This window comes from Ambystoma mexicanum, chromosome 3q (assembly GCF_040938575.1).
Source record: "Ambystoma mexicanum isolate Mex_15411 chromosome 3q, UKY_AmexF1_1, whole genome shotgun sequence".
NCBI lineage: Eukaryota > Metazoa > Chordata > Amphibia > Caudata > Ambystomatidae > Ambystoma > Ambystoma mexicanum.
In genome coordinates this window covers 1193528094-1193540807 of record NC_090926.1, presented here as the reverse complement: position 1 = coordinate 1193540807, position 12714 = coordinate 1193528094, and the positions used below count along the sequence as shown (strand labels likewise).

General features: G+C 45.3%; 1 protein-coding gene across 3 annotated transcripts in view; it reads left to right on the top strand.

The window, feature by feature from the left end:
- The window catches only part of COL5A3 (collagen type V alpha 3 chain), an 899023-nt gene that overhangs the window by 198853 nt on the left and 687456 nt on the right, over positions 1-12714 (top strand). For all 3 annotated transcript variants that reach the window (XM_069604041.1, XM_069604040.1, XM_069604039.1), the window contains exon 4: positions 10389-10551. In XM_069604041.1, coding sequence (XP_069460142.1) covers positions 10389-10551 — 163 coding nt within the window. The remainder of the gene's footprint in view (positions 1-10388; positions 10552-12714) is intronic.

The following is a 12714-nucleotide window of genomic DNA, read 5'->3' as shown; positions in this document are numbered from 1 at the left end:
AGTTCCCCCCATGCCGGGTAAAAATCCTGTCTGGTGTTGTATTGTCATCACTGTCACTGTCAAAACAGTCCTTGGGGATTGGTCCTAACAGTTAATTTCTAAGATCAATGGAGAAATGTCGGTCATCAACCGCCATTCCAATAATGGTGCCTGCGGCTAGAGTAATACTCTTTAAGTCGCTGTTATCCACCTCTATTAGAATGGTGTCATGTTCTATGTTGACTAATGGAGTTGGGTTTACCCCCAACCCTTGCTGTTGGAGAGAAGCATTTAGATGTATGTAAGTATCAGGGTTTTTCAACTCTTGTCCCCTTTTAACTTTCACTTCCAGGGAGAATTGTCGGGTCCTTTCTGGGATGGTGACTTCCTCTTTAACCTGAATTTCAACTGCATAAGGTAGCAATTGAGCTGACCTAAATGCTTTTTCTGGATCATCAATGCCCATGGGATTATCCGCTAATCGGGACCAAGCTTTGAAGTTTATTAGGTCCAAACTAATGGCAAAGCGATTGAGAATGTCACTGCCTAAATAAAAGGCGGCAGGGACGTCTCGCACGACCCAACAATTGTGGACTATGCTCTTGTTGCCAATGGAGATTTTGAGCATACACCTGCTTGGCAGGAGATGTTTGGAATTAGGTGCTTCCAGGTCCATTTCCCATTTGTCTATCAGTTTGAAGGTGGGAATGGCTGGATCTTTTGGGAGTTGGCGGAACATGGCTTCGCTGATGAAGCTCTTACTGTTGTTCACACACACTCGAGCGAGAACAGAGTCCTTCCCATCATTTAACTGAACAGGGATGAACAACTGCTCTCCAATTTGCTGAATATCAGCCAGGCTTTGAGCTGATTTCACATCTTTCTGGACTATAGGAGTGGGAGTTTCAGATTGTGGATTGGTATAGAATTTCAAAGTGTTTCCTTCCAGCGTGGAATACCACTTTAGACTGGAAGGAAGGTTGATTTTCAGAAATAGAGAGGACCCCCCATCACTAGTCTGTTGTCCTACTGCTATTACTGTCACGTCTGGAATCTGGTTGTTCTGGAAGTGAAATTCTACTTGGTCAGATTTTTGTTCAACCATGTGGCATGTGCCGTTTAAACTAACATGGTTGACACTCTGTTTTAATTTTATCGGTCGGCTAGTCTGGGTCCAGAGGACCTTGTTTACGCAATCTTTTAGGGGTGACAACCTTCTCAGGAGGTCATTCCCTAGTAAACAAGGGGTGCCCTCTGGGGTCACAACTATGACCAGGTGTTTCAACTTATGTCGCCCAATTTTAATGTCCAAGTCTGCAGTCCCCTCAACGGGAATTTCCTTCCCGTCAAAGTTCTGTAGTTGTCCCGGAAGAGAAGTGAGAGGAATTTGGTAATTCTCTCCCCTTCCTGCATTCAGTTCGTCAAAGGCCCTTCTGGACAGAAGGGTAGCTTGAGATCCAGTGTCCACCAGTGCCGAGATTGTACCCTGCCCCTGTACTTGTACCGGGGCATAATATCTTCCCTCCTTCTCCTCAAGGGGGCACAGATAATGTACATTTTTGGACAACTGGTGGGCTAACTTTCTGGTTTTGGACATTGCTAGCGAAGAGATTTGGGCAGAATTCTGTGGAGAGTCTTGGGAATCTGAAAGAAAAATTTGGCAACTGGAGATCAGAGCCATTGTGGGTTCCCCTGGCTCCGGTTCTGGGCCGCCCCCCCCTTTTTGGAGGCAGTCACCAGGATGGGTTTGAACTAGGGGATTTTCTTGCTGTTGGTTCTGCGATGAGATGGTGGGCGGCGGTAGCTCAGTCTCCACATCTCCCCAGTCTGGATTTGCATCCCTAGGGACCCATTTTTCTTTGGGAGGAGTTCCCCCCTCTCTGAAGGAGAAGATCCTTTTCCCAGGATCCTCTGAGGATCCCTCTCCCTCAAATTGGAAGATCTGTACCTCCTCCTCAAACTGAGTCTGTTTGGGTCTTTTGTTTCTCCTACCCCCCCTCTGCTCCTTAGGAGGCAGACTTTCAGGGGCAAGAGATTTTGTTTCCGGTTCCTGGGTTTCCAGGGGCTGTTTACAAGTGAGGAAGGAAGCTTCCTCCAAGGCTTTACACCCCCCTTCCCCTTGTGCCTCCTCCCTGGGAACCGGTGAGTTATCGGGGTGCTGCCCCCGTCATTGTTCTGGAGCACCAGGTCCAGAGTTGGGTGCGTTCTGCGCCGGCACGCCCATCTGAGGGTTCTGCTGAGCCCTCAGTATGTGACCCAGATCCCGCGCCATGTTTTGAACCTGGCGCTCTAACTGGGAAACCCGCTCAGGCTGATACGGGGCCCTGTTTTCTCCCCTGGGCTGATCCCGGGAAGGGTAGCTGTCCCTCCTCTGGTAAGACCCCGGGTTGGGAAGATTTGGGTACCCCTCCACCCTTGGCCTCCCCTCTCCCGGATTCAGTGGTCTGGGCTCAGGGAATTGGGGAAAGAAGGATGGATGGTTTTGGGGCTGAAAGTCGGGTGGATATCTGGGGAAAAAGTTCTGCCCAGGGTTTGGTAAATTTCTGCCCTCCTGTGGGAAGTTTGGAGGGAAGTTCCCTGGGTTAGGTGCTTGGCTGGATCCCCCCCCTTGGGCTGGAGGAGTCCACACATAACCCAGGATGGGTCGATTTCCCTTGTAACGGGGACTTACATAATCAGGAGAGCGAGGGACCCCATTTGTGTGGCTGCCTCCCTGGCTCCCTGTCTGTGACTGGCCCGAGGACCTTCTGGGCCTAGCATTATTAGGTGCAGGTAGGTTTTTAGGCCCCCCCATCTCCAAATCCAAAACGGGGGTGACCTTTACCTCTGCCACCTTGGCAGCAGCAGGGGTGCTGTTGGCTTTGGGGTTTTTCTGGGCATTACTTTGGCTATCTACCGGTTTCTGCACCTCATAGATCCGGGTAGCCTGTTCAATGACCCAGTCTAAAGATCTTTTCTCGTGAAAATCCCTCACGAGCTGGGTCATAATATATTTGGGCAAGGCATGGAAAAACGTATTTATAAATTCCCTGCTATCCGTGCGCACCCTTCTTGTGGTCTGTGCAAAAGCACGCTTTAACTCCTGCACAAATTCTTGTGGGGCCTGATCCTCCCCACATTGCAAATTGTAGGCTGCCTTGCGAGCCTCTTGAGGATTTCTGTGAACAGAAAAATGTTTCAAGATGGCCGCCTTATAGGTGGACCATCTTAAATGATTTTGGTCCTCCAGTCCCGCAAAGAAACTGGAGTATTCAGGGGAGAAGGTCCACTTTACATATTGAATACAGCTTTGGCTGTCCTTCAAATGGAAAGTCTCCATCATTTGTTCAAACAACTCTAAGTGCTCCCAAACAGAATACTTAGCGTTCTTATGGTAAGGCGTGATGACGCTCCTGATCGCCTTGATCTGCTTTAAGGGGTCCTTAAGCAAGGCCCTTTTTGCCTTATTGGCCTTTTTGGTTCGGGTAACCCTTGTCCATTCTTCCTCGGACTCAGAGGCACTGCTCCCAGAGGTTCCCGTCTGTTCTTCCAGGTTTTCCTGGATTCTGCGAGCCTGGGAATGGCTGGCAGAATGTGGGGACCTGGTCTCCTGTGTCCTGCGCAGTTCAGAGGAGTCTTCAGATTCCTCCTTGCTGCCAGGATTTGATGGGTACCCCCTCCACTGACCTAACTGGGCAGAGGTTTTCAGGATGCCCTTAATGGGCCTACTCTCCTGGGGTTCCCCATTGAACTGTACTGTACTTGGGTGCCCATACCCGGATGCCCACCCCTCCATTCCTGAGTGGTACTGGCCTATGAACCCCATACTCTTAGCTGCATAGTAATCTGCCATCCCTGCAGCCCTGTGCTCATGTGCGCCAGGGGACATGGGGGTGGCAGAGTCCAGGGACTGAGAGGTATGAGGGCCTCTGGTACTAGTGCTCCTGAGGTTATGCTCCGGAGTTTCCCTTTCCCAGCGAACCTCATCTCTATCCGCCCCTGCTCCCTGTTGCAATGCAAGAGCCTGCATTTGTGCTTTCAGTTCCTCTGTTAAGGCCTTACTCGACTCTATCAGTCTCTCCTGCATCGCTACCTGTTGCTGGAGCCTCTCATTGTGCTGGCAGAGAGCCTCATTTTCTCTCTGTACTTCCTGGTTGGTCCTGGAGAACTGGGCCAGTCTTTGCTGCAGGAGGGTTACCTCCTGAGCTGTGTCCCTATTGGCCTGCTCCTTTCTTGCTAGAGCATCCTCCACCCTCCTGGTGTGCTCTAGCAAGTTCTGGTGTTCTTTTTGGAGGTCACCCAGTCCCTGGTGGGCCAGGTGATTTTCTTCCATTTTTCTTTTTAAATGGCAGACTTCCTGGCCTAAGGTATCCCTTTCCTGACTAAGAGCCTGCATCTGTGCCGCCAGGTCGTCCCTTTGCCTTTGGAAGGCACCAGCATTCTGGCGCTCCTGATCAAACTCTGCCTGGGTATCCAGGTCTTTCAGAATTAGTTTGTTGCTCTCTGCCTTCACTCTATCTAGGTGGCCTTGCAGGGTGACTACCTGCTCAGCACATACCCTGTTGAAGTCCAGTTGTTGCTCCAGCTTTTTCTGGTTTTGCAGTAGGGAGTCCAAACCTTCTTGGTATTCCTTCTGCAAAGCCAGAAATCTGGTATCCTGTTCTACCTTTTCCTGTTGCAGCACATCCATATCCTTCTTTATTTTAATGATGTGCTGCCTACTATCATCTTCTGACTCCTGGCTCCTCTGCAGCCTCTGCTCAGAAGAGACCAGGTCAGATTGGGCCTTCTGTAATGCCATCTGTTGCCTATTTGCCAGATTTTGGCTTTCAGCACATCTATCCTGCATGTCTCCCATATATAGGTACAGGTATGCTGCTATCCTGGCAATCTTATTGTGTTCCTCTTTGGCTTTAGGAGCCATATATAGTTCACTCAGGGCCACATGTAAGGGACCCTGATCTCTATATATATCTGACCCTGTTTCAGTGACCTGTTGTGTGATGGCCTGCAACCACACATCCTGGCCCTGTTCGGTCCATTCACCTCTCACAAATAGCTTATGCAAGAGGTGCTCTCTGGCTATTTTCATGTCTACTAAGGTCGTCATTCTAGAGATTGGTCTCTTTCCTGACTTACAGAAGTTAGTATTTTATTTTTGCAGAACAGAACTTTTCTTGGAGTGTCCCTTTTGAGGAATGCTTTACAGCGTAACACAGCGTGGTCATCCGACCGGATGTATGTATCCCGTCAGTTAGCACACTGTATTGAGCTGCACAAGTGGTAAATCTAACCCAACGTCTCGGCTCGAGCCCCCAATTTGTAAGAGGATTCAATTCAGCACTACAGCTAAGTCAACGCCTAGTCTAGAATACTGAATGAAAACCCTTATGGATATATCTTTAGGTCCAGTTCATGCGTTCTGGATGACTACCCCTATATAACACCCCTCTCTTGGAATCCCTCTGACCCCACTGAGCCAAGAAGTAGTTCTGTTTTGCAAGTTAAAAGGTTTATTTGATAAATTAAACAATAAATATATTATATCACGCTTTATAATAAATTAATAATTGAATATCACACTTAATCTGATATGATAAAGATTAACAACGGAGAATCTGGCACTAACACGCTTCTCTATAATCAATAAGGAGTTGACATGAAATGGATAAGGTAGCACAATACTTTTATTGTTTCCAATGGATGCAAGGTGGAATGAAATGCAGTACAGAAAATACTCAATATGATTTCAACAAAACAATGTAATCACTTTTATCTGGCAATCCCCTCCCCCCCTTGATGCAATGCAAGGAAATGGAAGGAAGCACACAGTTCTCAGAAATGCAATCAACTGTAATTCAGTTCACCCCAGCAAGCTTAGACTACAGAAGTTTGAAAACACAGGCCCAAATTGCTTTGATATGTGCTGGCAATGAATTGAAAAGTATGCTAAAATACTTTTAATTCCCTTTCAGAGGTTCAGGGTGAGTGGTATCTAGTTAATATTAGTCCAGGCTCACACTAGCAATGATGCAGGGATAGTTAGCAGGTTAAACGAATTTCTGGCAAATGGAAGGCAAACAGCAGCAGTTTTACACGTGAAGAAATTTGCAAATCGCGGTAAAATTCGCGGATGCGCCGAGCGCTATTACAGAGGAACCACAAGGACTATCTCTATCGTTTTGGGGTCCTAGGAAAGCCTAGGATCTCATCTTCCAAATTACTGCAAATCTCTAGCACAAACGGTTGCGGAGATATGAGCGATTAAATAAAGGTCGTTTTTCAGATTTGAAATTTTAAAGTTCAAAAAGACAAGTGCAGCTTGCAACTAGAAATGACAAGTGACAGCTTTACAAATGACAGGTGACAGTTAGGAGACAGTTCTACTTAGATTAAATAGATTGAATTATATTATTTTAACTAGGAGATTGGTTCTGCACAGTTTTCTATTTACTCACACTATATTCTTGAGTGAAATGGGCCTCATCACGGATCTGGTCAGGGTTTTAAATTCGCCTCTGGTCTCTGCACTTCACAGTGATCTGGGTCAGCTCTCTCTGGTTCTCTGGTCTGGGTCTCTAGTTCTGGATAGATTGAAGTCTCTAGTTTGGCTCTCTGGAGGTTTGATGGAGGTAAAGTATGGATTTTTCCGGCAGAGCGTCCCGCTGCAGATGGAATTGAAGGTCCCTATCTGTCCTGTCTGTCTGCTTTTATGTGTTTAGAATGTGGGTGTGTTCTAGCATCACTGACCCTACCTCTCTCTCAGCTTCTAATTGGTCAAACTTCCATTTATCATTTGATTGGGGAATGAACTGTGAGTCAGAGGGATGTCATTTTATGGCTTGCAGATAGGACACTCCTCTGTCAGATTGCACACATTCTATATTTGATAATAAAAGACATATTTCACAGTTACACAGTTGCTTGAAATTACATATACATGGTGTGGCTGAATGTAGCCATGTCTCTGTCCAAATCTGCTGTTTCTAAGAGCTTGCATTCAGAAATGGCAGATAATTGACTTTTTAACTGATTTTTCAATTTCTGACATTGACCCAACTTTACATACATGTGTGCAGGGAGTAGGGACATTAACTGATGAAGTTTCAGATTTTTAACATGCATACATTTAGAGTAATATCCACTTTTCCGCTAAAACCCCCCTGAACACGCCACCGGGTCGAAAAACCTCTTAAAATGTGGGCAGAAAAATCACAAGAATTATGGTATCATTTATAAAATTTTCACATGTCCGCTCTATGAGTTATTCATCTTTTTAAAGTTATGTTCTGGCTCCAAAGGGGTGTGGTTTACCCTCAGCACAAGGTTGAATTTCTGGTTTTTCCAGTTCTGCCAAGCCAGCTTGCTCTCACAGGCAGTGCTCCTCCCCTTTCCTCAGGAGGAAGCCACTTTTTACGACCATTTACGACTCCTGCCAATAAAACCTTTGCCTGAGCCAGGACAGGGCTTTGTTCACTTTCCTGTAGAGCACAGGTAATTCAATTATCAGATAGATGGCATATCCTTAGTGTGAGCAGCAAAAGGGCAGCTAGGCCTGGGAACACAGCTGTGACTCAAGTTTCACTCCTGATGGGGGTAGTTGCCAGGCAGAATTCAGTTCCTTAAGCCAGGTTTCAGATAAAATGTCACTTTTTGTTCCCCAGTTCCTGCATTCAAATAAAACTAAACATTTTCACATATGCAGCTAGAAGGCTGATTCTAAGTTTAAAACTATGACATTTAAACAATTGCAACCTATGTGACACTCAAAAGTAGGTCACTCAGTCAATTTAAACATTTAGATGTTAGTGTCTTTAAATCCAGTGCAACTTAAACTGCTGGCTCCATAGCTCAGCCAGTTTTGTTATAAGCATTGTTCTGGGCTCTTCATTTCCCAGATTTTGTAGGCACACAAAACTCCATTCTACCAAATGTCTGCTGGTGTTCAGTGAATATTTTGCACATATTGCAATGTTTGAAATAGGCACTTTGGCTTGCCTTCAGAGAAACACAGGGTGGTTTTAAACTGCCGGCTTTTGGATAGTGGTGAGTACTGGTACTGCACCCATTTTTGAGATTTAAGAAATGAATTCCCCACCATTCTAGGTTGCATTTGGCAATCAGCATTTCCATTCCCAATGGTTTCAGACTACTGTGCGGGTAGTCCAATGGTGGTTTTAAAGCGCTTTGAAGCTAACCGGCGCTACTGTTTTTCCTTTGGCAACCCATTTCCCTCATGGCAACCCGGCCTTTCATTCTCGCACTGGTGGGTGGCAAGTGAGGCAACCATTTTGGTGTGCGCACAAACTGCGCAGCTTTCCTGGATTTCAGCGCACATGTGGGTTTTCCGCCATCTTGAATTTTCTAAGCCCACAGCACCAAATGTTGTGGCATGATAGCTTGAACGTGGGTCAGGACACCCAACAAGATGCAACGAGGTCCACGTTTAGGTTTCCCTTTTCAAAAGCTTTTGGCTTCGATGTGATCTCAGCGGTCGACACTGTCGATGTTGCTTGTGAAGACATCACTTAGGCCTTCTGACTCAGGCTTTTGGGCATGCAGGTCAAATCTTTACTTTATTCCCTGCCAGTCTATGAGGACCTGGTGGGATCAATAGCCATTTGTTTCTCCTTTGAGGGAGCAGGAGGGACCGCGCTCGAAAAGCCTTCAACAATCATTTTCTCACAGAAGCATTCCCAATCAGCCGCAGAGCCAGTCTTTTTGGGAAAACGTACCTGATATTTGTCGGGCGAGGAGTGCGAAGAGGATGAACAATTGGTTAATTTCTTCTTCTTCTTTTTATGATGATGAAAAAGAGCGATGGGAGTCACTCCTGGATCTCGATCGCTTCAAATATTTGGAGCGGTTTTTAGGCCTTTCTGGAGACTTGTCTTTTTGAAGGTGCAGAAGACGGAGATTTTGAAATCGACTGAACTAGGTCAAGCTTCGACCATCTCTCCTTCAAAGCTTTACTGGTCATCTATTGAAATGAGCTGCACCCGACAACTTCATGATCTCCACCAAGGCACCAGAGAGAAATCTTGTGTGGGTCAGTGATCGCCATCTTCGAATCACAGTCCGCTCATCTCTTGAATCCTGTCTTCGGTGTAGACATTGTGATTTAATCCTAAAAAGGTATTACGATGTAAATCAAAAAGAATCGCTGAAGCAAGTCGAACCATTCTGAGAGTGTGATGGGCATGCGGAAAAACAGAACTGAGGCAACAGGCACGTTCTGAATGTTCACAGGGCCTAGTAGGTCTGCCTCTATCTTTCATTGTTTTTATTTGTTCTTCTTTACCATCTCCCCTCCCTGTTGCCCTGTGGGCGCTTTGAAACACAATTGACTTCATGTATAAGCGCCTTTCAAATGCACCATAAACAAAACTTCAGGACTGAACATCAATGCCATTGATGCACAGTGCCACCTGCTGTCGAGACATTGTCCGCAACTGCATAGCATGATACGAATATATCTAAGATGGGGAATCCGTGGGAGGACACAATTCATTAGAAATGTATTTTACTACCGACATTGGAATAGCACCAATAAAAACCAACACATGATAAATACACATTTCCATTCAACTGTATTGATTTTAGAATAAACACAAATATTTCCTAAAACATATCTGTGTAGTTTTGAAAGGAAGCAAATGCAGATGATTGATACATTTTTCTCCTGTCATGTGCTTTGGAAATATACAAAATATACATAGGGCCTCATTACAAGAACTGCTATTAGCTCCATGGCTGCCACCGTTCCGGGCTCCATTACCGGGTTCCTGCAATGGGGACTTACCGGGTTACTCCGAGCTAGGAACCTCCATGCAGGAACCCTCCATGCAGGAACCCTTCCCCATTCCCATTTTAGCCCCCATAGGGCAGATTACATCTGGCCCGTTATTGCCTCCCTCTTCCCCTCGCGGGACCCGGAAAGCACGCCTGGTTTTAGCAGGCGTGCGATCCAGTTTCCGTTATGGGAAGCTTGTAATCGGCGCTCCCGGAATGAAGGGGGCCTGTGATGTATTGGCCCCCTTCAATCCGGGAGCGCCAGGGTCGTAATGAGGCCCATAGTCTATGCCACAGGGATAATCTGATTTTAAGTGTTCTCAATTTTGGCAGATAAGGGACCTAATAAATGAGAGATAAATAGATGTGCACAGGATCAGAAAACTTGAATTGGTAAAAGTGTGATTAGCCCTCACCCTACCCACTACACCCCAACTTCTCCATTAATCCTGTTAAGTGTAATAAGCAGGAATTAAAGTCTCCCTCAACTGCATCAAATATTGCCCTAAAATCACTAAAAACTGCCAGTATCTAGAATTGTCAAGTGATTGGGGATGGCGTGTGAATGAGCTCATGGTTCAGAAGAGGATATCAGGATCAGAACTCTGCCAATTCCTAACTTACCATCCTCTCTCCAGGTGGCACCGGATAGCCATAAGTGTGGAACAGAAGAACGTAACATTAATTGTGGACTGTAACAAAGAACAATCCCACCCACTGGAGCGCGGGGATAACCCTCTGATCAGTACAGACGGCGTGACTCTGTTTGGGACCAGGCTTCTGGACGAAGAAGTCTTTGAGGTGAGATTTATTTATCTACATATTTAAAATACGCGTTCATTTGAATTATGTGTCTTGTGCAATTACGGAAAGGCAAATTCCCTATGAAAATTCAACATTACACCTAGTCGGTTTTTAGTTTAAAATCCCTCGTTACCTTCCTCATTGCCTCTCTAAAAGTGCAACTTGTTGACTTCCCTCAGAACCATCCAGTCAACAAGTTAGATAAGATACAACAACACCCTACACAAAAAAAATAAGGGGAAACAGTCCATGGGGTTTCCTGTTTCTTGTTTTTATGTTAAGCGTATTGTAGCAGCACCCAAAGCACTTAGCTGTTAAGTAAGCCAGTGGAGATACATGTATGTTCAAATGGTGTAATGGTTTTCCACCATAATTGTTTTACTTTGCTTTGGTATGGACAGTTCAGTTTATCAGTGGCTGTTCTTTGGCCTGGCCTCTGGGGCCTAGTCATTGCCGTTCATTTATGACAGTGGAAAAGCGTGCACCTTGAAACACTTGTGTATAGGCGCGTTATAAATGCCATATCATATCATACCACTAGTTAAAACATAGTGCAAAGTAATCAACAGGGATGAAAATGCAAATGCGCCATGCGAACAGTATGCAACATGCATTTGCTTTGCTGCACATATATAATACGCTTCCTGCTCGACTGGTAGCAAAGTATCAGTTGGTAGTTGGTTGAGGTCACCCAGGGCCTTCCCATTCAACGTTTTATGGACTATACAGAGGTTTATTGATGTCCACTCTCGGCTCAATGGAATGTCAGTCTGACGATTTCAGGGCAGGGCATATGTGACCTCACCATTTGAATACTATGTTTACACGGTCCAAAGTGACTTTGCACTGCTGAAAAATGACTTTGCACTTCCAACATAAACCCTGATTCATGGAACTGTGCAAAGTGCATTTTTGCAGTGCAAAGTCCATGCAAAGTCAGTGCATAGTCATTCGTCCAGTACAAAACGACTTTGCATGGACTTTGCACTGCAAAAATGCACTTTGCACAGTTCCATGAATCAGGGTTTGTCTCGGCAGTGCAAATTACACCATAGATGGGTAGCTCAAAAGTGCCAGTGGAAAATATGCTCATATTTTCCTATGTACAGTGTCATATACTCTTAACTACTGGTATATTTCTATTTATATGAATATATATGCAATAGTCAGAAAATAGTGACTGTAGATATGATAAAGTTGGACTTCTAATTGGAAGAGCACTTTGCTTATAACTTAAGTTCATTTCTAGCCATCTGCACAACATGTTCCCAAAAACTAAACACCTTGAATTTTCGGTAACACAGGGTTGGGGGCAAAGTTATGGGGTGCCCCAAAATGTGCCTTCCCAATGCAAATTTCTATGGGTCAATGCTTACAGCAAAAACCACTGGACGTTTGCACCAAACCTGCAAGAGGAGCGTGCATGTGATCTGACTCAAGACCCTACATGGCCTCATGGAAACCCATCAAGCTTTGATTTTTTTACATGTACCAGGCAGCAGTATCGTGACTTGTATCTTGACCTGTGGAGCCACAGCAGCTGGTTTGGGGCATGACTAAAACAAATACAATGTATGCACGTCGACAAATAGACCCATGTGCACATTTTGAGGCTTAGCCATTGGTGTTTAATAATTGACTCTTACCGAGTAAGATATGTGTGCTGTGTTTTTAACATGGCAATGATGACCTCTCTGTCCTTTTTGTAAGGCAAAGCAACGCTTCTTGCTGCTGGCACTGCCATGGAAGAGGGGGCAGACACTCCACCCAATTGTAGTCCTAGCAGCATCTCACAGAGAATCACATTGTACAGACACATGATGGCATTCCAAGATCTCAGAGGAGTTGTGCTGGTGTGGAAGGGCACATCTCTCAATTGGCGATTCCATGCTGAGAACGCTCAGAACTTTGAGTTCTATGCCACACAGGCTAAGTAGTCTCATGCATATGGCCTCTTAACAATAAGCCCACCTACAGCATGAGAATTTGATTTGATTTGATGAATGTGTTACACGCTGCGACTTGGCAGACTTAACTGCATTTGGGCACAGATTATATAATTGATTTAGAATCCTGCTAATATCTTACAACAGTGTTTTGAACAGCTAAAGTGTTTTGAACAGCTAATACAAACAGGAAGGTTTTTAAACCTTTGTGGAA